General features: G+C 45.1%; 1 protein-coding gene across 2 annotated transcripts in view; it reads right to left on the bottom strand.

The window, feature by feature from the left end:
- Positions 1-262: 262 nt before the first annotated feature.
- Positions 263-22,830, bottom strand: part of Ranbp17 (RAN binding protein 17) — a 321,777-nt gene continuing 299,209 nt past the window's right edge. For both annotated transcript variants that reach the window (XM_059270225.1, XM_059270226.1), the window contains 3 exons: positions 6,145-6,243; positions 4,216-4,343; positions 263-2,021 (listed from right to left, as the gene is read on the bottom strand). In XM_059270225.1, the coding sequence (XP_059126208.1) occupies positions 1,925-2,021; positions 4,216-4,343; positions 6,145-6,243 (324 nt within the window). In that variant the 3' untranslated portion in view covers positions 263-1,924. The remainder of the gene's footprint in view (positions 2,022-4,215; positions 4,344-6,144; positions 6,244-22,830) is intronic.

The raw sequence follows: 22,830 nt of genomic DNA, 5'->3' as shown, positions 1-22,830 counted from the left end.
TTCCTTCCTAATGTGCACAGTGGGAAGGGAGGTAGTGTGGGTAAGGGTAGGCAGTCCATGCTTGCTGACTCTTCTCTAAGTGGGCTGCTCACAGAGTGCTCTGTGAGTCAAGCATTCAAGTCCACTGAGGCACAAGGGCAGAGGCGGACCCTGCGTCTCAAAAAGCAGCTTTCTAAGGCCAAGCATGAAAGCGGCTCTCCACCTGCTGGAACTCCCAGGTGATACCTGGCTCTGTGGCAAAGAAACGGGAAACGCACCATCCTCTTCTTGTGAACATTTTAATGCAAACAGTATAGTGTTTCTAGAGCCTGGGCATTTGTGAAGAAACAGCACTGGAATGGGATAAGCATTTGTAGTTTTTGTAGAATAAGGGCAGTTATAACCACCCTGGCCCAAACACCCCAAATCCAAGACGCCAGGCGTTGTGGCCCATGCTGGTCAACTCCACCGAGGAGGCTGTAGCAGGAGAGTCAGTGTGCTCCAGGCTAGCCTGGGCTACACAGCAAGGCTCTGTCTCAAAAAAACCAAAACTAAGCAAATTAAAAACCAAACAAAAAACAAAGTGAAATTCTTGTCAAGCTCCTTTGAAAGCTGATGTTTCAAAGTATAGGATTTGTCTTCTCTAGGAAGTCATATTTCCTAACGGAGTGGGGTGGAGTAAGGTTCAGGCTCATCTGCCATTAAACACCACAAGCAGCCTCATCCAGACCATAATTTCCCCCGACTCCCTTTTGCACATGGAAGACAATCACTTGGAGATAAACTTAGGTGGCTCAATTTTATATGACAAGCCTGTTGCAAAACTCAACTATCAGGAAACGTTTGAAGAAACACTAGTCTGAGAAACGAGATTACAACAAGAGCCTGTGGATTTCTTCCCTGCAACAGGGAGGCCAAGCTTTCATGTCTTATCAGAAATAATGGGCACAGTGTTTACTGTAAGCCTGACCACGAGGACAGCAGTGAGATAGGGGCCCGCTTCACAGTGGCAGTTTCAAATGAATAGCTTAGTCACGACGGTCACACACTGTGAAGGCCTTCATTTCCTGTGTTTGGACGAAGTCACAATCCAACAGTGGTTAAGAGTGTGGAGGATGGAGGGCGACTACTCCATCCTCTGGGAACCCGACAGCCAGAACCTGAACTGCTCTGGGTGGTCCAAGAAGGCAGGGCTGCTTCCAACACTACATGCCACCGTCAGCTTCTCTTCCAATTAAATGGATTCAAAAGGACTAGCTAGATACTGTTGCACCCAGAACTTCTTCCTGGGGCTTCCAGAATCCTAAGGACATCTCTCTGTAGACAGCAACCGCACAGCTTAATTCTTCCAGACTGAACCACTTCAGATTTATGCCAGTGGAAAGCAAACATTGTTTGTAAGTCGTTTAATTGTGTTACTGTCTCTCAACTTTATCAGATGTTGCTGAGGCAGAGAGGCCTATGTGCAGTCCTGGGGGATGCTTTATAGCACTCCCAGGCTCCTTCTAAATGCCCACAGCCCAGAGTCCCTAATGTGGCATTTTCCAGATGTAAAAACTACTAATCCAACAGGTTCAAATGGCATTTGTCTCAATTCAGGACCCACACTGAGGGCTGAATCTTCAAATCAACAACCTTGATCTCAGAGCCATGAACTAGGTGCTAGCCTGGTTTATTATGTTCTTTGGTTAAATATAGTTTCTGGACCTTTCGGCATTGTGGGAACCCAGATAAGACTGAAAACATGTTCTGCTTTGAATACTGAATTTACACTGTATGTGCACTATTATAAATTTTTATAATTAGGTCAGACTTATAAAAATGTAGGACTTCTGTTGCTTGTTCTGAAAAATACACTCTTCTGGGCTGGCCAGCATCGCAGTCTGGGCCCCAGGCCTTCCAGAGTCTCTTGACAAAGGAACACAGCACGTGCTCAGGAGCTGGGTCAGCTCATCATGTCCAAGCTGCATAGTTCAGTGCTGCCATCACTGCGCAGGGCCTCTGCCACATCTCTTCTGAAGACGGAGAGGTTCTGTGTGAACCTGTGGGAAGAGAAGCAGTGAGGGTGCAGGCCATGTGAAAGCTGGAGGAAGGGCCCCGTGGAGCTCAGGACCCAGGACCCTCCTGCAGGGAGGCTCCTCAGAGCTGGGCGCCCACTTTGCCACCACTCTCCTGCTACCAGCGCCATCCCCACCCCCCTGAAACAAGAGTCCCCACCAAATCCATTCTCAACAGTTTAGGGAGAGGGAACATCTGAAGCTCTACTATCTAAAACATGAAAACAATTTTTACACTATGTCTCAAATACTAGATTGAGCTTACATCTGACTACTTTAATCATTCCTCATTTTCCCAAAGGTGGGTATTAGAGCCTTCACTAAAACAGAGTTTAGTGAATGGAAAATGAGGAGGAGGAGGCAGTGGGAAGTGGTCGCTCATGTCTGTGAAGGTAGCAGTCAGAAAGCAGAGGTAGAGGGTCACGAGTTTCAGTCTGAGGCGAGCTGGCACTATTGTGGAGAAAAGAGTACAAGTGTGCAGTGGGTGGGTGTGTGCACACGCTCAGTTGGTGGAATACTTGTGTACTAGGCAGTGTGACTCCCAGAACTACACACACTGGGCACAGTGGCCCACGCCTGTAATCCCAGCACTTAGGAAATGGCGGATCAGAAATTTAGTTATCCTTGGAGCCGGTGAGAAGGGCCAGCAGGTGAACAGAGGTGTTGTCAAGCCTGACGACCTGAGTTAGGTCTCTGAGACCCAACTCCTGCCAAGCTGTTCTCTGATACCCTCAACCCCAAATAAATGCAATAATAAAAAAATGATCCTTTTCTATATATTGAGTTTGAGACCAGCCTAGGCTATATAACACTGTTAAAAAACCTAACAAGAGGCACTGGGTTAGACCACCTGGGTCCAAATTTTGGTTCACCACTACCAGTTAGGCAGCCTGAATGAATAACCACTTGTCATGGTACCTAATGTGAGTAACTACTGTCTTGAGGGAATGCAGGAGCGAATCTGATCAAGGCAACGAGACAATGCCTGAAAGTCTCTCAACACAGTGCTGGCATAAGGAGGACAGCCCGTCCATGTGGCCTCTCCTTCACAAGACTGAGAGGATGGCTGTACCACTTCACAGAGCAGCTCAGGAATGCTACTTCAACAGCCGCCTCTCCTTTCCAGTGTCTGAGCTTGTCCCTTTCTGGATGGGAGAGGATTACTTGAGACTTCGATGAACGGCCGGGAGAAGGTGTCTGCACCCCCAGCTGACCTTGCTTTATTACCACAGCTCATATCTGGCCACACTGACAGTGTGTCCTACAAATGCTATAGTGTTTGATGAAAGGTCAGCGGGGGTAGTTTTTCCCTGAGCATATTTTCTTCCTTACCAGTGACTCTAGGATGTAAATTCCATGAAGCCAGGAACTTGGAACAATTTGTTTACCATGGGTTCCAAATGCCTACAGTTTTATGAACTGAATGAATGATTCATTCATAGTGATGAGTTTGGTTAGATCTCACCGGCCAATGCCATCGGTACTCTTTCTTTTTTTTTGTTTTTTTGAGAAAGAGTTTCTCTGTGTAGCTTTGCACCTTTCCTGGAACTCACTCTGTAGCCCAGGCTGGCCTCGAACTCACAGAGATCCGCCTGGCTCTGCCTCCCGAGTGGATTTTAAGGCGTGCGCCACCACTGCCCGGCCGCCATCGGTACTCTTAAAGGACAGGCAGAGGAGGAAACCAACACTTAACAGGAAGAGCCATGCTTTACGACAGTCTGTTGTCTAAGCACGACAGCCAATGCGTCATCAGCTCCTTCTTACTGTGGAAGAGAGTGGCAGAGAAGTGGCTGCTTTTCTGTCACACAGCTTACAGATGCAGGGATAACATTTAACTGGGGTCTGTCCACCCTCGAGGCTTGTGCTTGTTCAAAGGCCAGAAGTCTTTCCTCAACTCCATGGACAATGTGAGCTCCCCTTCATTTGCTCTTTCCAATTAATTATTTTTCACTTCTTTCCTGTTGGATTATAAACTGCTTAAGGGCAAAGGCTGTATTTTTAAAATCTTGGCACCTATGAGCAAATACCCAGCAAAATGTAGTGACTGGAACTGACCTGGGTCTAAGATCACAAGGTGTAACGGAAAAAGTGCATCAATCTGTGAGCTGTGCTAACTACAGTCCGATTATTTTCAGCAAGCCTGAATGCCCCTAGAGATGCCCCACTGGGCAATGCTCACCTGTCTCTGTTCTTGACAGACAGGTTCTGTTCCACTCCTTCCATCAAGTTCCTGAAGCACTGGTCAAGGACTTCCTGCTTGGGGAGAGGCTGGCTGTTTATCAGACTTGCTCTCAGTTCACTGAAATACTGTTGGGAGACAGAGCAGTGTCAGGGCTCAGGTTCCAACTCCAAACCTTTGCAAGAGACCAGTCCAGCTGGGCTCTACCTGCGCTCACTGATGCTCAGGGGTTTTCATCCAGGTCCACACTGAGCTTTCTATCCTTAGAGAAAACTTAAGCTGCAGAAGCATTTCTAGGTGTACCTTGTATCACCCCTGCTCTTAGAGTCTCTTGCCTGTGACTGCTGTATTGGCCCTGCTTAGCCTGATGGAGTCTTTGCTTCCTCTGTGGGAGACTGAACCTGGTCTTCTGGGGTCTCAATTCTACTTGTCCCAGGAAGGCTGAAAGAAGAAGGGCCCCAGGCTGAGGAGGACTTAACTTAATGCCCAGGGAACACTTGGGATGACTGAAGGCCCAGCCATGGGTCTCCCCTTCGGCCTCATCATCTTTCCTGGCTTCAGTGAATCACTTCTCAAAGAGCTCCGGGCTGTGTTCCGACTTTGTCCTTCTGGGTCACATGGGTCTGCTCTGCTGAGGCAGGCACTAGAGGGCCTACTTAGTTCTGGGAGCACTTTCTGGCACTACGAATAGTATCTGTCATACCTGGTCACAAATAACTGCTCAGCCCTCCACCTTTTTCTGCTGGGGTCTGTGGTCTTGTATACAAAAATAAGCTCTGATGTTGAGCAGAGCTCCTAATCACTGGAAACAGCCGATTCTCGGCAAAAGACAACATCTTGCCAGTCATTTGTTTATCTCTTCAAGCCTAAGCTGTATGATATTTAATTTCCATCATACATTAAAACAGCTCACATCAAAAAACACACATAATTAATATGTAGTCAGACTAATACTTAAATACTATATATCAGAGGCATTATACTTAAACCACAATGTCTTCCTGAACAAGACTGGGAATGCACAAAACGACTTATTTTTCCCTTTTATAATGATGCAGTGACTCATACCAAATAGAAAATTATTAGTTTTTCACCCTAAACCATGAAATATTGCCTCCATCAGTAAAGTATAATATTGTGATGTCATAAGCTTTTTCTAAACACCGAATTTGCCCTTATTCCCTCTCAATCATTTTAAAAGCACTGCTCTCTTTCATAGAGCTTGGGTTTAAATCCCAATAACACCGAGGGAAGATGAATGGCAGTGCTATTGAATGTGGCTAAAATTGGATACTTCAGCACAGGTGAATGATGAGACAGCTCTTCCCTTTTTGATATATTTTCTTCTTCTATTAGTTTCCTTCCAAGGCTGGGATTTTAGTTTGAATTTTAATGTATGCGGCTGCCTCTAATCTCACTGTCTTTTTCCCAGTACTATCTTATTGTATAGACAATTCATTCTTCCAAGCAGTAATGCACTGTTCCTACTGACTGCTGAGAGGCCAGGGCGAGTTCCAAAGGAAGCCAGGGTGCTTGGGAGGCGGTCGGGTGGCCAGAACACCGAGGAGACCGAGGTGCATGCTCCCCGGATGAAGGATACTGGCCCTATGCACAATCCCTCAAGGGCTGCTGCTGTCATCTCCTGTGGATCGTGTCTGGGGTCCCCAGATATAAAGGGAGGCTGGAGGAGAAGGCAAAAGGACTGTTGCTCAGAATTCCCCTGGAACGGCAAGGGAAGTGAAGTGACTTTGAAATACTGCCAAGCAATCCACACAGCCAGTGCAGTGTAGGCCTCTGTGGCCTCTGCTAACTCAAGAAGACCTGAAGCCTTTGGGGAAAGGCCTTCCAGGTTGTCAAGACCCATCCCGTGGCCTTCAGTGTCTAAGAGCCTCTCCCTCCTCCTGCGGCCCTTCCTGAAAGCACACTCACCTTCTCATTGAGCAGGATGAGCCCCAGGAGAGGCCTGGATACTGACCACTGGTTCCGACAGTCTTCAAAGACAATGGTGTTCATAAGGACAGACATCATCTAGAAGACAGAGTCACATGAAAATTGGGACCCTTGGCTTAGAGCTTGCTTGAATCCAGACTCCTCCTATGTGCTCCTTCCACCCTTCCACCTCCTGATGACAGTGGCTCTCATGCTGGAAGCCTGGGAGGCGATGCAAACTCTGGGCAAATCCCCTCTTCCCCCGAGGAAGAGTCTACCACCAAAAGCTTGGTGAGAACCTTCTTAGTGAGCAGAAGTCAGAGGCCAGAGCGAGGGGGTTCAGTCTCTACTTTTCAAGCCTTATATGCTTTGCTCTGCACTAGGCACCACGCAAATGCCCAGCTCACCTTCCTGTCTGCTCCTTACCTCATTGAACAGTTCATGCTATGAAGGGATACCTCTCTGTAGCTCATCACTGAGTGGAATAAAACACTTTCCATGTGACCCCAGAATGGCATGTTTCCTGCTAGCTCAGGAAACATGCTGTTTTTCAAACCATTCTTCATGACTCACTCAATGCTACATGTACATACTTATCCAGGCTCTTTGCTTCCGAGTTTGTAAGGCCCATGGAAGAGATAACGGGACATAGGCACCTACCAGTCTCTTCTTATCTAGGGCCTCAAAGCTTCTAGGGAAGTCACTGAGAGAAACAGTGGGAAAAAGATCTAGGAAAAGAGCAGCAGCCTGTGGAGGGGGAAAGAATGCCTCTAAGTTGTTCAAGGGCAGTCAGGGAGGTGCCACGGGGCAGGTAACATCTAAGGAGTTCCTCATAAGCAGACGAAGGGGTAAAAGGAAGGTGGGAATGAACACGGTGGGCTCGGCAATAGTAAGGGACCCCGTGGCTAGAATGGAAAACCATGCTGAGGAATCTGGACTTCATCCTGAAGGCCCGATGGCTAGCAACGGGCTTATGACCAAGGGGAGACATGTGGAGTGTGCCCTGGTCAGGAGACACAACAGGCCAGGGGTAAGGCCACTACAGCAGTCCAGGCAAATGCCAGGCAGTGGGCTCAGTTCTTCCACTGTAGCAGCCTGTCTGCTCCCATAGCTCAAGCTCTCCTGCCCAGGGAGGACAGATGAAAGGGCAATTACCTGGCAAGACCCCACAAACACCACCCCAACTAGGCTTTGATGACTTGGTTTACTTTGAATGCATTTGGTGTTATTGTTTGGCAACCTCTCTTTTTTGCATAAGAATATATGTGTAATGGTGTGCGTGCGTATTTATATGTGTACTATGTGAGGGTGAAGTTGGGTATCTTCCTCAAACTCTCCGTATCATTTGTTGAAGCAGTAAGTTAATTATTACTGAACCCACAGCTTGAAGGTACTGCCAGTCTGGCTGGTCAGCGTGCCTGCCTCCCAAGTCCTGGAGTTAGAGGCGGGCGGGCCACCACACTCAGCACTTACGCATTCATGCAGGTGCTGGGGTCTGAGCTCTGGCCCCCGTGTCTGCACAAGTGCTTACCTACTGGGCCATCTCCCTGCTCCTGGCAAAAGTTTTTGGTGATCTAATTTATCCTATAATCTCCAGCAAGTAACTGAACTGCTCTTGCTGTGTCTGTTTTCATTAGCTCTGAAGAGGGAAATAATCCAGCCCAAGGAAGCTCTGAGAATTAAATGCGGTGGTGTTTGAACTGTTGCAAAGCACACATGCTATAGACACTGCAGGCACAGCATCCCAACAGTAATGTGCAGCTCTGCAGCTCTGCCAGCCGCCAGCCCCTCCACCATCACAGTGATCAGGCTGGTTACAAACGAAATCTGCCAATCTATATAGAAACACAAACACTGCACGTCCAGGCTCTCCGGAGGGGCTAGAACTCCATGCCTGGCATGCTGAACTCCAGGCTAGAACTCCATGCTGGGCATCCTTTGTAGATCACAAGTTCCCATGAACAATCTAGCAAGCCACCCAAAGTCATAGAGCACAAATTAAATTGACAAGCAAAACTAACAGATCCACGGAGACAGTCTAAAATATTATGGGCTTCACAATCTGAAGCAGAATGGATATTTTAATGGAGAAGATTAAAGTTAGAGGCACCAAATTCTTCCAGTAACTGACAAAGCATCCTGGAGTGATGTGCCAATTACTTTATACGGTCCTCTCGTGTATTCATTTGTCTGAATGCATGTATTTATGTCTGTAATAAGTAAGGAGATGTTTGAATAAAATACTTTTCTAAAAATAAAGTTGGCAAAAATGGATTTTTTTTTTCTTTTTTACTTTTCTGGAAATACATAAAGTACCTAGTAATCTTCTTAAATGGCATTGACGTGGCAGCCAATTTCCAGAATTATTTTTTCTAATAGTCTTAGAGTAGTGTGGTAAAACAGTCCAACCAATGGGGCGAATTTCTCTGGCATCTGAGTTCTCTTCCCCACCAATGGGGGAATACTGGGTGCGATGCTGAAGTACAGTCCCTTTCCCTTGCAGGCAGTGTGAGGTTTGGATGGGTGGTCTCTCAAGTCAAGGACACCATGAGTCAACACTGAAAGGAACAGTCTTGGCTCTGCACCCACCAGCCCACATCCTGTCACTAGGTGCCATGAACACTTGGTACAGTAGCTGGTATCTAGTTCTCCAAGGTCTACTCACTCCCCATATTGCTGCAGGGATGGGTGGAAGGCCGTTTTAAATGCACTTTGGCTGCCTTTGCCAGGGCCTATACTCCAAACCATACACGTAACCCACTGATGTTATCCAAGCAGCCGTTTTGCCAAAGCAGGGATGGGATTGATTACCTTGGAAGGGGAGCTGTCTACTTAGGAAAATCATACTCTACATGACTTCATTTGATTCCTCATTCCTCACTTGGTTCCTCCTTACAGATTTTGGTTGGAATTTCGTTCAATGATGTGGTAGCACAGGCATTAGACTCAGAACTGAGCCCAAGTCTGGCCCTGCTGTTTAACCCATGGCATTTGCCTTTATGTCCTCAGATATAAAGTAGGGACTGTGACAGGTGATGTGAAAGGGATGCTGTGAGAAATGATTTCCTATGTACAACCAAACATCTGGATTGTGTTTGCCACATACTATGCCTTAAACATAATGCTCCCATACTGAAACTGTAGCTTCCCTCTGGTGTAAGCCAACGGAATTGAATGGCTCAAGGAAGAATACCAACTCACATCTTGCTTAGAGAGGTGAAGGAGATTACTATGGTCTCCTCAAAGTTATCTAACTTCATGTAGGGTTGTAGTTGTAAAAATAACCCTGAGCAGGAGGAAGGCCAGAAAGTACCCCATTTGCTTCTCTGCAGTATTAGCATGGATTTGAACAGAGTGCTCTGTTGCAATCATGTAAACACATTTAAGCACAAAATTACAAATGTATGGCCCAGAAGGAGAAGTGAGGATGTGTGATCTCTGTCTATACCCTGACAAGGGCCTGAGTCACAAGTACAGAGCAGAGTAGATTCCCCCCAATCCCTCTGGGCCACGAAGCAGTCACTGAAGAGACACTCTCCTGCTGGCTGCTCCTGCTCTACTGTTTGCTGAGGTAAAACAAGCCAAGTGCTAGCTTACGCTGGGCACTTTCCTGCTAAGACAGTGAGTGTCAATTAAAGTGAAGAGCACTACACAGAAAACTGAACTTGTGGCCTTAATTTATGGCTAACACATGAAATGGTTAAACATCTAAACTATAACAGACAGTTCACTTCCAAGGATCTTGTTTTTGAAAACATACTGAACCCTAAGCCGGGAGATCCCAGGAAGGGCTGTGGCTGGGGTTTCAGGTCACAGAGGCCAAAAAGTCTGAGGCATCACCATTTTTACCCCACAGTACGCAGTGACTGGTGAGCTTTCTCGCCATCATTTATGGAGTCTGCTGGGCGCTCAGCACACTGCCAGGCACTTGCATGTCTCTATTCTCAACTAACTCTGGGGAGAGCATTATCTATCTTGCACTTGTATACAATAAGGGCCTGAGGTCCCAGGGAATTCACTTGGTCAAGGTGCTGCTAGGATGTAAAGGCTAATTCAGGTCATGTGCAAAGGTCTGCCTGAATTCACAGTGCCAGCCTGTGGCCACCACCCCTCAGGCTGTTCTGAGGCTCAGAGCACCTGGCAGTGACTGGCTCTTCCTGCAGACTTCTAGAAGACTGACAGGAAAGACTCACTCTTTCACCCTCAGTGGCCTCCTGGACATGTCACCCTTGTCTGCTCTAGTGGCTTCTGGTTGCTGAGTCATGTAGATGTTGAAGTCCTGTGATTAAAATCCAGGGCATGGCTTCTGAAACATTTTTAGCAAATCTTTCTGCTTCCCACCCAAAATGTTTACAAATTTAGTTAATATATTCACAAACTGTGAAAGTGAACAAATAGCAAACTTAGGAATATCTCTGGAAATTGATACTGAACATTTCATGGAAAATAATGATTCTCCTCCCACTGAGAGTATCTTAATTTAAATTAACACCATAGAAATCAGTACATTAGGCTAATTTTCTCTGGGTTACAGTATTTCCTATAAAGTAAGTGTTTCCATGGCTGGCACTTGAGCATGCTGAATACTGTAACTAACACATATTCTGTAAAGCTGTAAGAAATAGACAAAACAAAACAAAACATAACTAAGATTCCCATTTTGTCCCCATTTGAATTCCACAGAAAAACCAGTCCTGAGAGGATATGTGCTGGTCCTGCAGGGACCAGATTTTCAGTCTACTTAGGGAACTCCAGCTCTTTCCTCCCTGCCCCTGGCCCCTTGCTAGTGAGGCAAGTGGAAAACAGGCTTTATCCTCTGGTTAACACAAAGGAGGGCTAACGAGGCCAGGGCACGGAGTGAGAGAGCAGAGAGCAGCCCTGTGCCCTAGCCCTCGATGGCTGAAGGGAGACTGAAAAAGACAAGCAAGGGTCCAGTGGCGGACAGGCTGCTTTGTGTGTTAATCCACACCCCAGCCGAGCTACACTGTCCTGACTATGGTAATGCACTGGCGGTGTTCTGAGGAACAACTAATAATAAATGCAGCCAACTCTTAAGAGCTACCCTGCGCCTGGGGAATGCACCAGCCTTTCAGAAGGCCAGTGAGAGAGGAGAGGAAGACGGACCTTACCAGTAACACAAATAATAAACAAGACGAAACAAAGCGAAGCACCCCACCCCAAACACCCGCCTGAATAACGCATAGGATTTGAGAAAGTAGCGACATCTCCCTGTCTCCACAGCAGTTCTCCAGAGCACCTGTCCCAGTCAGAGGTTCAGGGTCAGGGAGACAGAACACAGCTGAAGGTGGATATGCTTCCAGGTTTTCAGTGCACTGGAGGAAGGGAATTTCTGTCATTACTGAGTGCTGTTCCGAGGCCACATGCACAGCAGATATTGAAATGTGATCCTGCTCAAATTAGATACTAGACGTCTTTAGGGAAGGAGAATCAATTGTTCCTTCATCTGCCATCTTCCTTTGTGATATTAGTAGATGTTATGAAAAACGAACAGAGTGGATAAATACGCACATATTTCATTATATTTTTCTGCCCCTCCAGATTAACTGAGGCCCATCACCTAAGTTACATTAAATTTAAAATATCTGTACATATCAAGCAATCTCTACATGCTGATATTATTTTTGCAGTCTCATAATTGAAGTATTTAGCATTTAAAATGAAAAACAATTGGATGAAATACGAGATGAGGTGAGCCTCCTCTTCTGAAGAACAAGCCTTCAATCAATTATGGGTGGCCCGGCTCCCCAGAGGCTATCCGGGAGTCCTGTCTACTTGGCCTTCACACAGCGTTAGCTTGGATCTGAAATTGGGGGAAAGTGCTTTAAAGTCACCTCAGGCCCAGTGAGGTCAGCTAGCTTCGGTCATAAATGAGCAGCACTTGCTCACACAGAAACAGACAGTGCCCTCCTCAGGCCTCTCACAGAAAGCTAAGGGATGCTTTTGCTCTAAGTGATGAATTGTCTAGAATATTTAAAAACTCTTGCATTGAATGTAAAATCTAAGGAAAAACACAACCCAGCTTCGCTGTTCTTTCAATTTTCTCCATTACCAACTTTGTCCCTACTTCTCAAAACATTCATTTTAATCATGGCTTATTGGGGAAAGAATTACCTGCCAGTCTCCTAGCTTATGAGAAGGTCAAGTAAGAATGAAACTTCAGGATTAATTAATTGAGAGTACTGCATGCAATGTGTCTATTCTGAATGCTATAGCACACATCACAAGGAAAACAGTTTTATTTTGCAGGGTTGAAATAAATTATAATAAATTATTCATTTCAATGGCAGAGATGTACTGGAGAGCAACAGCAGGAAAATTGACTACACTACACTGTGAGTCTCAATCCTGAATCTTCATTATCCATCTGAAACTTTTTACATGTAGTAAATCATATTTCAAGTGGCTGCAGATCTCATAAAGCAGCTTGCTACATTAAACCAGAAAACCCAGGGTACTGGAGGCTGCAGGCTTGCCACTCAGCACTATTTGGGTCTCTCTCTCTCTCTCTCTCCTCTCTCCTCTCTTCTCTCTCTCTCTCTCTCTCTCTCTCTCTCTCTCTCTCTCTCTCTCTCTCTCTCTCTCTCTCTCTCTCTCTCTCTCTCTCTCTCTCTCTCTCTCTCTCTCTCTCTCTCTCTCTCTCTCTCTCTCTCTCTCTCTCTCTCTCTCTCACACACACACACACCCCTTGCCAACATCAGATAGAATTGTTTCAATTTGATGTTAAATTGAGCATCACCTGTCAAAACCAGTGTCTAAATGTCCTGTGGGTGGGAATATTGGGAAGACCTGTGTCATTTCCCTTAGTTTTCCTTCAAGTGACACTTACTTCTAGTTCATAGAAGTACTTGGGTGACTAACACGGAAGCACCTTTGAGAATCTCTAATGGCAGCTTGAGAGACTAGTGAAGGACCATATGCCACACCTGGCTCCCAAGGCCAGCCTATCTGCCTAGGGCAGGTGGCAGCTGAGTCCTAACCCTGCAAGCAGCCTCCCCTAGAAGCACAGACACATTCAGGAGAGGAAATGACATGAGAAAGCCCCCAGGACACAGCAAGTGCTTGGCATGTTTGAAGAACGACTAGCCCTTGTATAGAAGGCTCAGGGTGGCATGGAACAGAGCTGAGGGTGAGGAGGAGACCCTGGCCCAGGCCCAAGCGATTTGCGACCTTTTGTGCCATGCTAAGTACAGATATGAGTTTGGGCCAGTACACAGTGGCTGTCAGATGGGGCCTGCCATTCAGAGCAGCAGTGACAAGGCTGGGGAGAGGGACTGGGGCAGGTGCAGACGCCAGGCAGCCAGCTTAGCTTCTGGAGAACTCCCTGGAGAAACAGTGAAGATGGGGAAGACTGCAACAGAAGCCAGGGCGGCCAGGATCCTCCTAAGAAAGAAAACTGGAACCCCAAACCACAGATAGACTCAGAACTAAGAACACATGTCCAGATTCAAGCCTCTCAATAGAGAGAAGGGGTTGCCAGACAATGACTGAAATGTTCAGCCACACAAATCACTAGTTGGGAACAAGCAGCCATGAAATAGCCTGCCAATCGGCACAAGCGTACAGGGCCATGAGGACATAGTGCTGACTCGGGTCACTCAGAATCAAAGGGAGCGAGGAAAAGCATGCTACTTTGCTGATCAGTCACCACAGCATTACCCAATGAGTACCATACTTCACAACAGAACAACATATGCATGATGGCATGAGGGCCTCCCTTGTAGTCACCATCCTATAGGAGGAGACTCAAAATTTTACCGCATCTCATCTGATGGTACATTCTCCCCATTTCCTGAAGACATTGGGTTAGATGGCCCCAAGGATTTTCACTCACCAGTGAAGAATTATGTCACTTATTTTAAAAATGTTTTCATATGGGGAAAATGTGTTTAAGGCACTTTCCATTAAGTGTTAGCCTAGTATTTACATTGAAACCATAGTGGGGCATTCTGCTTTTTCAGACTTGAGGTCCCCCCAATTATATTTTGAAATTAAAATAAATTATATAATTTCTCCCCTTCCCTTTCCTTCCTCCAACCTCTCCCATGTAGTCTCCTTGTTGCTCTGTCTCAAATTCATGGATGCTTTTTCTTTGTACACACACCCCTGCCTAAATATATAAACACAACCTGCTCAGTCCATATAATGTTACTTGTATGTATATGCTTTCAGGGCTGACCACGTGGTACTAGAAAACCCACTGGGGGCTCTTCCCTGAGGAGATCATTTCTTCTGCTCTCAGCATCCCTTGTTCTTTGTCTAGGGTTGGGTCCCTGTGAGATTTTGGCTTTCCATGTTAGCACGTGTACTGGTGTCATCCTGCACTTCCTAGAAATGTCAAGGAGGCTACATCCATGAAGTCTCAACAACATGGCTTCCAAAACAAGACATGAACAAGGAGGGCTTTTATCTATAGTTGTCTAAATGGCATTGACTGTACTAGCCCAGAGACCCCCTGGAGACTGCTCAAAGATGCTGAGAGTTGGGAGCTTTTTCCCTCAATAAATACATGAGCCCAAGGCATGAGAGACCAAGAGTGGGTAACAGAACTTCCTTCATGATCTACTCCAACATTTGCTGACACCATAGCTTGACCAGGCTCTGAAACAGATCCTGGGGATGGAGGTGAACAAGCCAGTGCCAGTTCTCATAGACTTGCAGCCCAGTAGGGAGGAGATTCACAGTACAGTACATTAAGTGCTGCAAACAAGCCCACCCAGGGCTTTGAGAGGCCAGAGGAGGATTCCCAACTCTGCTGGGGTGGGGGTGGGGATGGGGACGGGGGTGGGGGCAGGGAGGGAGGCTTCAGAGAAGGGGCCATTTGATCTGCTCTAGAGAACAAGCATTCTGACAGGCTGTCAATGGAGAAGGGAGGAGGGAGGAGAGCAAAGGTGTGCTGGGAAATAACGCACTCTGTGGACTGTGCAGGGAGTTAGGAGAGGCTGCTAACCCAGGCAGGGGTTGCACCTGGTGAAGGACCTAGTGGTGTCTGCAAGAGAAAGCAGATTTCCATCTTGCAGGAAAATGAGTGTCATCTCTCTGGCAGTGATGTAGTATGAAGTCTGGCATAACCACTGCAGCTGCAGCTGCTGCTGCTTTCTTCCTGTTCTGAGACAGGGAGGCCCCAGCCAGAGGTCACTTGCTTGGCTTCTGTGCCCCAGTTAGGATACTGCTCATCATCTCCTGCCTTGCTGGCTCTGGTGCCAGTGCTCTGAGGAAGGGCACTGACATTATTTCCCTTGGCCCACAGCACATAACCTAATAGTGTCCCCTGTCAGGAATGGTTCTTCTTGTCAGGAAGCTTTTTATTGATGTTCAACCTTCATCCTCCCTTTCTTAATATTATCCCATTATGCCAATACTCCATTGTGCCATGCTAAGTAATTCCCTTTCCTCCTGGCATTTACATCTTCCAAGTATTTATAGACTTATCAAATGCCCCATTTAGTTGTCACTTAGGCAAGCTATACATATTTAGCTTCTTTAATCTGGCCCCATAAGCCAGCCCTTCCATTCTCCTAAATCACTTGAGTTACTTCCCTCCAGATTTCTGTCAATTTGTCTCCTGCCTCTCTCTAATGCAGGGGAGCTGAGGAGAGCAATGGGGGGGGGGGGAGTGGAAGCCTTTCTTCCTCTGTGGGATAAGAGCACATTATGCACCTGGAATGGAACTTCTAGTTTCCAAAACAGCCTGGGCCTCTGTAGGGATGGATGATGGCTCCTTATCTCTACAAGGCTACCACCAGCACATACGTTATCACCATTTAATTACTATCTTCTTAAGACTCGATGAAAAAATGCTGCACACACTGCATACCCGCTGTATACCAGGCACTGTTTTACAGAATTTTTCTTCTTTTTCCCTTCCATTTTATTTCCCATACTTAATCACTGCTCAAAGAATTACTAGGCTCTTATGTGTTGAACACTTCTGGTCAGAGCTGAAGACGTTCTGTTAGTTAGCTTCCTATCACTGTGATTAAACTGCTTTGACACACACAACTTAAAAGGAGCAATGGTTTATTTTGGCTCATGGTTCCAGAGGGCTCAGGTGATGGTGTCTTGGTCTCAGGGCCTAGGCAGACCATGTGGTTCAGGAGGTTCCTAGCTTACAGTGGTCAGGAAACAGAGAGACAGGGATCAGCCGGGCATAAGATACACCCAAGGACCAGCTGCTTGTGACCTATTTCCTGCAGTTAGGTCTTACCTGCTAAATTTCCAAGAACCCCTAAAATAGTGCTGCCATTTGGGAATAAGTAGTGAGCACATGGCCCTGTGGAGGCCATTTCATAGTCAACCATAACAGGCCTTGAGGAGCTCATGTATTTATTAATCTCTTATTGTCCACCCATCAAGCTGTTCCTTCTAATCTTGGAGAAATCATCCTGAATGCACTTATCTCTAATTGCTGCTGAGTGGAACTGCTGTGTCCATCTGAACTGAGAGGCCACATTAAGTATGGGCATTAACAGAGCTCTTGCTCTGGGTATTCCTTATGGTGATCTGCCTTGAGGCCAAGCCACTTCTCTTCAAGCCTGGCACTTTCTATTGCTATCTTTCATGGTGGTGTATTATTTCACATTCCTGATTCACAGGAGCATCAGGAAGTATATACTGAGGTGTTTTTCTTGTCTTTGGTACCCATGTCCAGGTGATGTAGGACACTGAGGGATGATGGGATGGGAGAGACTCTAAGATTGTGAGTCTTGGGCCACATGAGTAGCTTGGCCAACTGATCCTAGAAGCCAGTTCAATTACCCTAGGAATTCTCCTCTGTAGAGTGGTGTGATTCTCAAAGGGGAAAATGACTCCAAGGACACATGGTATGCAAGTCCTCATTAAATAGAGCATTTTCAAAGAAAGGCATTACATGAAGATGGAATTTCAGGAGCCCAAGACCACTCAGTATATCCCCCAAGCATGACAAGGCATACAGAATTCATGGCAAGAGTTCTTATGGGTTGCATGAGCACCTGGGATGAGATTAACTCATGAAAGGTGGGCAGACTGCAGACAAACAAGTCTTCCTTACGTACTATATGAACTTGGCTCCATCAATGGCTGCTGCTGGTTGAACTGCCTCAGAGTTACCAAGCAAATGATTACGAAGTGATATACTTTGGGAATCACAGAAAAACTTGCAAGTGTCTGAAAATCAGTAATCTTTGAAAAACAAGTATGTCACCACTGGGTCAACCCTCACATTCCCACAACTCTGCTTTCCTTCAAGAAACTCCAAGGCTTCTCATTCCTTTTCACACTGCCACCCAGAGAAATAACAGCAGGAGAAATCTCATCTGTCTCTCTTGGACAAGGGTGGATGGGTAAGAAGAAATGCTGGGAAGGAATGGTAGGTTAAGGGCCTGGGAAGCTTTTGTGTGGTCAAAACTGGATGAGATCTAGGAACAAGCAATTCTACCTATTATCTAGACCAGTGGTCCTCAACTTTCCTAATACTGCAACCCTTTAATACAGTCCTTCAACCATAAAACTATTTTCGTTGTTACTTTATAACTGTAATTTTGCTCTTGCTATGAATTGTAATGTAAATCTCTGTGTTTTCTGATGGTCTTATAGGTGACCCTGTGAAAGGGTTGTTTGACCCCCAAGAAGGGTTGAGAGCCACAGGTTGAGAACCACTGATTTATATCCATCATTTTAATAAAATACCTAAGGAAAGCTACTTATAAAGAAAAGGGGCTTATTTAACTTTTTGTTTTGGAGGTTTTTAGCCCTAGACTGGGTTCTATTGGTCCAGCCTCTGAAGAAAGCCTAATGGTGGATGGTGCCACTTAGCAGGCACACCCAGAGGAGGAATCACAGCTCAAGCAGAAAGCAGAGAGGGAAGACCAGACTTCTCCCAAACTGCTTCATGGGTCAGATGTTCTAAGGCCCTTCTTTCATCATCACCACCCTGGAACCAAGTTTCTAATGACACAAACCATGTGGAGACACAGATACATCACCATGGCATCAGGCACCACTAGGGCTGTGCAACTTTGAACAAGTTATTTCAAGTCCGAGTTTCTGCACATTTCTCCCGAAGTTTACTTCTGGTGTGTCGATACTTTCAGGTTTAAAGAATCCACACCCATTACTGTTGCTATGAGATTCCAACAGATTTTAGATGTGACAGTATTTAGTGTATTAGTGAGAAGAGTTACTATGGTGTTTACATTAATTCTTGCCACTACAGAGAGATGCCTAAAATACGGAGGAATAAGGAAGAAGAGTTATGTTGGGCCAAGAATCAAACCTATACCATCTTATCCCTTCACTCATTCCAGTGTGACTTTGAGAATGCTTATCACAGAAAGAACTCTAAAAGGGCGAAGCATACAGGTACACCTGCAGACCTTGATAATCTGCCTGATGTCATAGGCTTCAAAATAAAACGGTCTTATAAAAGAAGTCTCAGGCTGGGGCTTGAGAGATGGCTCAGAGGTTAAGAGCACCGACTGCTCTTCCAGAGGTCCTGAGTTCAATTCCCAGCACCCACATGGTGGCTCACGACCATCTGTAATGAGATCTGGTGCCCTCTTCTGTATACATAATAAATAAATAAATCTTAAAAAAAAAAAAAGAAGACTCACATAGAAAGGATGTTTATAAATAACAGGTGTTTTCTCAAGGGCAAGCAGTAACATCAAACCAAGGTTAGTGGTAGCTGTGCATCAAACATGAAGTCACATTATTGGTTGAATATCTTGTATTAGGTGAGTCTATAGTCATTGGCTCATTGGGTCCTCATAGGTATAGTGGGGAGCTGTTCTAGCTATGACCTTGAAGTACATGCCCCTGGGGCATGGCTGCCCAGGACCCTTAAGACCTGGGATGCACATATGTGCACACGCCTTCTTCCCTCCCTCGTGGTTTTGGATGCTGGGACTGACCAGGCACATCTTGGAAGAAGATCAGTGTGGAACATAGCTCGGCTTTCCTGGACCCTACAATAAATACCTGTCCTATAGTGAGTCACCCCCTAATAAGCTCCCTTGTTCATTAAATAGACTCCGTGGATTTCTTGCATTACATTAGTATCTATCTAAGTCAAGAAAGTTCAATATGTGAGGATAGAGAGATCTAAAAGATCTCAGGTTTACAATGTATTGCTTTCCGACTAGGCAAAAAAGTCAGGCCTCTCTAGATAAGACAAGGCATCCACTGGGATCTCTCTCCATCTCTGTCCTTCCACCACAGCTGTTTGGCCTTTCATTTGAGAACCTCTTAGAGTACCTGCTTCCTTCTCTCCTTTCAGACCAGCTACTGCTCTAAGCACATGGCAAGGAATGAGTGCTTTGGCTTTTTCGTAAGTGTTCAACCTATGTGAGACTTAAAGGTTGACAATCATCTAAGTGCCAGATTCTAAATCTATGAAGGAAGAACTGGGGATGGAGCTCAGTAGTAGAGAACTTGCTTAGCATATATGAGGCTCTGGTGCTATGGGAGATCTTTCTGTATGCTGTGAATACACGTGGCTCTCATTAGTTAATAAATAAAGTTGTTTGGCTAATGGCAAGGCAGAATAAGGTTAGGCCGTACATTCAAACTGGAGATGGAGATGAAGATGGGTGGAGTCAGGAGACACTGTGAGCTGCCACCAGGAGGAGCAAGATGTGAGAGAACAGGTAATGCCACGAAGCCACGTGGCAATGCACAGATTAATAGAAATGGACTGAGTTAAGCTGTAAGAGCTAGCTATCGAGAAGCCTGAGCCATTAGGCCCTACATTTTGTAACTAATATATGCCTCTGTGTGTGTACTTGGGGCCGAGTGGCTGTGGGACTGGGTGGGACACAGGAAAACTTCCAGCTACACTCTGGGTTTGATTCCAGCAATGCAAACAAAACCACCAAACCCAGTAGAAGATAAGTAACACAGATTGAGCCATGTTGATACTTTATGACTCACACCTTTAATTCCAGCACTCAGGAGGCAGAGGCAGGCAGATCTCTGTGAGTTCCAGGTCAGCTTGGTCTACAGAGTGAGATCTACAATAGTCAGGGCCACAGAGATAAACCCTGTCTCAAAAAACAAAAAAACACCAACCAACCAAACGAACAGTTGGGGACTGTGCTGTGTTTCCAGGGTGAGAGCACAAGCTCTGCTGTTTATCAGCTGCAGACACTTCACAGAGTCCCAACACCAACATTTAGACTATAAAATGGTCATACAAGTACTTCAGTGTTAAGAGGTTTAAATAGAAGCATGTTTGCAAACCCGCATTTCAATACACACGCCCAGCATTTGTGTGTGTCTGTCTCACACTCAGCACAGAATCTGATGAGTCTGAGATGCTCCTTTCACAATGACTTCTTAGTCCCAGCAAGCACATAGAACAACCGGGTTCCGGTAGGGTGATAACAAGGCCAGGTCCTCAAGCAGAGATCAGAAGGCTCTACTTTGGGCAGTGAACTGTGGAGTAAGATGATTTTAGGTGCTACCTTTGTATTTCAGAGAAACATTGCTCAGAGCGGGAAGATGGCACTCGTATAAAAACTTGGTGCACAGTTTTCTTTGTGAAATATATATGAACACTGCTGTTTGTGCTCTCTTATCACAAAACACACTTGTTCTCCACAGTACTTTCATTTTATGAGAAGCCTTAAAACAAACAACAAAGATGAAAAATCACTGTCAGTCAACAGACAAAGCTATCCCTTTTGAAGAGTTTGTTTAAAACCTTTCCAGAGTTTGTATCAGTACTTAACCTATGGAAAGTCTCTACAGTGACTTATTTTTTGCAGAGGTTTAAAAAAGGATACAGTTACTGAGTTCTTTCTGTTTTAGCTTACAGATAGCCAATTATGCACATCACGACCAATGAAGAGGATAAAAACCATCTCATTTGCCAGAATAGGGTGAGAGACTATTATAGAGCTTGTCTAATTATTACTGGGCTAAGTCTGTATAAAGCCACATGTTTCCCCTTACAAAACATTCTCTATCTGCTCTATATGAGTGTGAAAGAAAAGAAATGTCTGTTGTTGACTTTCCACAACTCCTTTACTATTCTGAGAACATTTGCTGTAGACTGATAGCAGAACTGACTGTGCTAAACTGTAGATAAAAGAACGATGACAGATTGCAGTCACTTTAATTCATAAAGAAAACATTTGGAGCCCCTGGGAATGTCAAAGCCAGCCACCGGCACCCAATGACTTCATGCTACGGCACAAGAGACATCATCTTTTCTCAGTTTGAAGACAAAGGCTAGTGGACATGTGGCTGTCCTGTTTATTCCAATTCTCCTTTATGAAATCTGACTGTTTTTCTTTTTTCTTCCTTCTTTATTTTTAAAAGGACTGAAAAAAAAGCATAATTCTTGGAAAGCATAATTCCCCTATTCTATAAACACACAAACAAAACTGTAAAATGACATCATTCTGCTTTCATTTAATTACTCTTGAAATGCTTTCTATTTAATATTCATTACTCAAAAGCTAATTTAAAAGAGAAAGAGATGTGACTTATTCAAAAAGATGTACTGTCATTCACAGCAATAGTTATCTAATATACAGAAGTTAATAAAGCAGATTAATCTACAAGTCCCTTTAAGCCATTCTTGAGTTTTGAACAACTGCCTCTTTGACCTTTCACCTTCACGCTGTGCACCAGTAGCAGGTGCCAGCTGTACAGAAATTATGGCTGCTGTGTTTGGAAGCAAAATCTTTTCTTACTTTGCTTCTGACCAGCAGCTGACCCTGTAGGAGTGATTGTTTCTGGTGCCGGCCTAAAGGCTACATAAACCAGTAGCAGATAAACAAAAGGCTACATATACCAGCTGCCTTGCCTAAGGGTACCATCCTGGGCTGACACCTCTACTCCTTCTCCAGCATCCCAAATTGCTCCTTGTTTGCTTCCATACATGCGTTTCATCCTTGTTATTTTGTGTGAGGAGGGGTAAGGCAAAAAGACCCCTCCCCAACAACTCAACCCCCCTTTTGAACTTGACTTTTGAGTATTCCATGTCAAACTGTGCCATTATAATGCTAATATAGGCCTGATTTAGCAACTTTAATAAGAGGCTAAACCCTCTTGTAATTAGATAATAAAATTTTATTATGTATTTTAATATTAAAAGTCTTAAAATCAAACCCTTCAAATCATATACTGGTACAAAACTAAGGCACTTCACTATCACTGCCTCAGAAAACAAGAGCCTGCAAACACACTGTGGCTTATTTTTCACTCTCTGAAATGTAAACACGGAATTCCTATGTGGTGCAGTGAAAGCTCCAACACTCTTAATTATGTGCAGGGAAGAATGAATCTATTTGAGTATGAAGCACACTGTACCATTTCCAGCAACAGCATGAGATGGTTTTGACAGTTATTTCGTGGATACAAATTACACAAGTATAAAAACAATCCCCATAATGATTAAATGCAGTTATGTACATAGGAGAATACCAGTGCAAATGGTAACATATTTAAATGGTTTTCCTTCATTAAAAAAATTATATATGATATTAAACCATCAATCACTGCAGAGGCACAGGAGTTTACATGTACTGTCACTGGCTGAAATAAATGACTTGGAGACTGAATTCTGGCTCGCTCAATATGGTCTCTTTGCTGTTGCTTAGTCACCCAACTCTCTGCTGGCTTGGGCTACATCTGGTGGATTCCATCCTTTCAATTAATAAGGCAAGTTATGCTATCAAT

This window comes from Peromyscus eremicus, chromosome 8a, assembly GCF_949786415.1.
Source record: "Peromyscus eremicus chromosome 8a, PerEre_H2_v1, whole genome shotgun sequence".
In the NCBI taxonomy this organism is placed as follows: domain Eukaryota; kingdom Metazoa; phylum Chordata; class Mammalia; order Rodentia; family Cricetidae; genus Peromyscus; species Peromyscus eremicus.
This window is presented reverse-complemented; position numbering and strand designations above follow the sequence as displayed.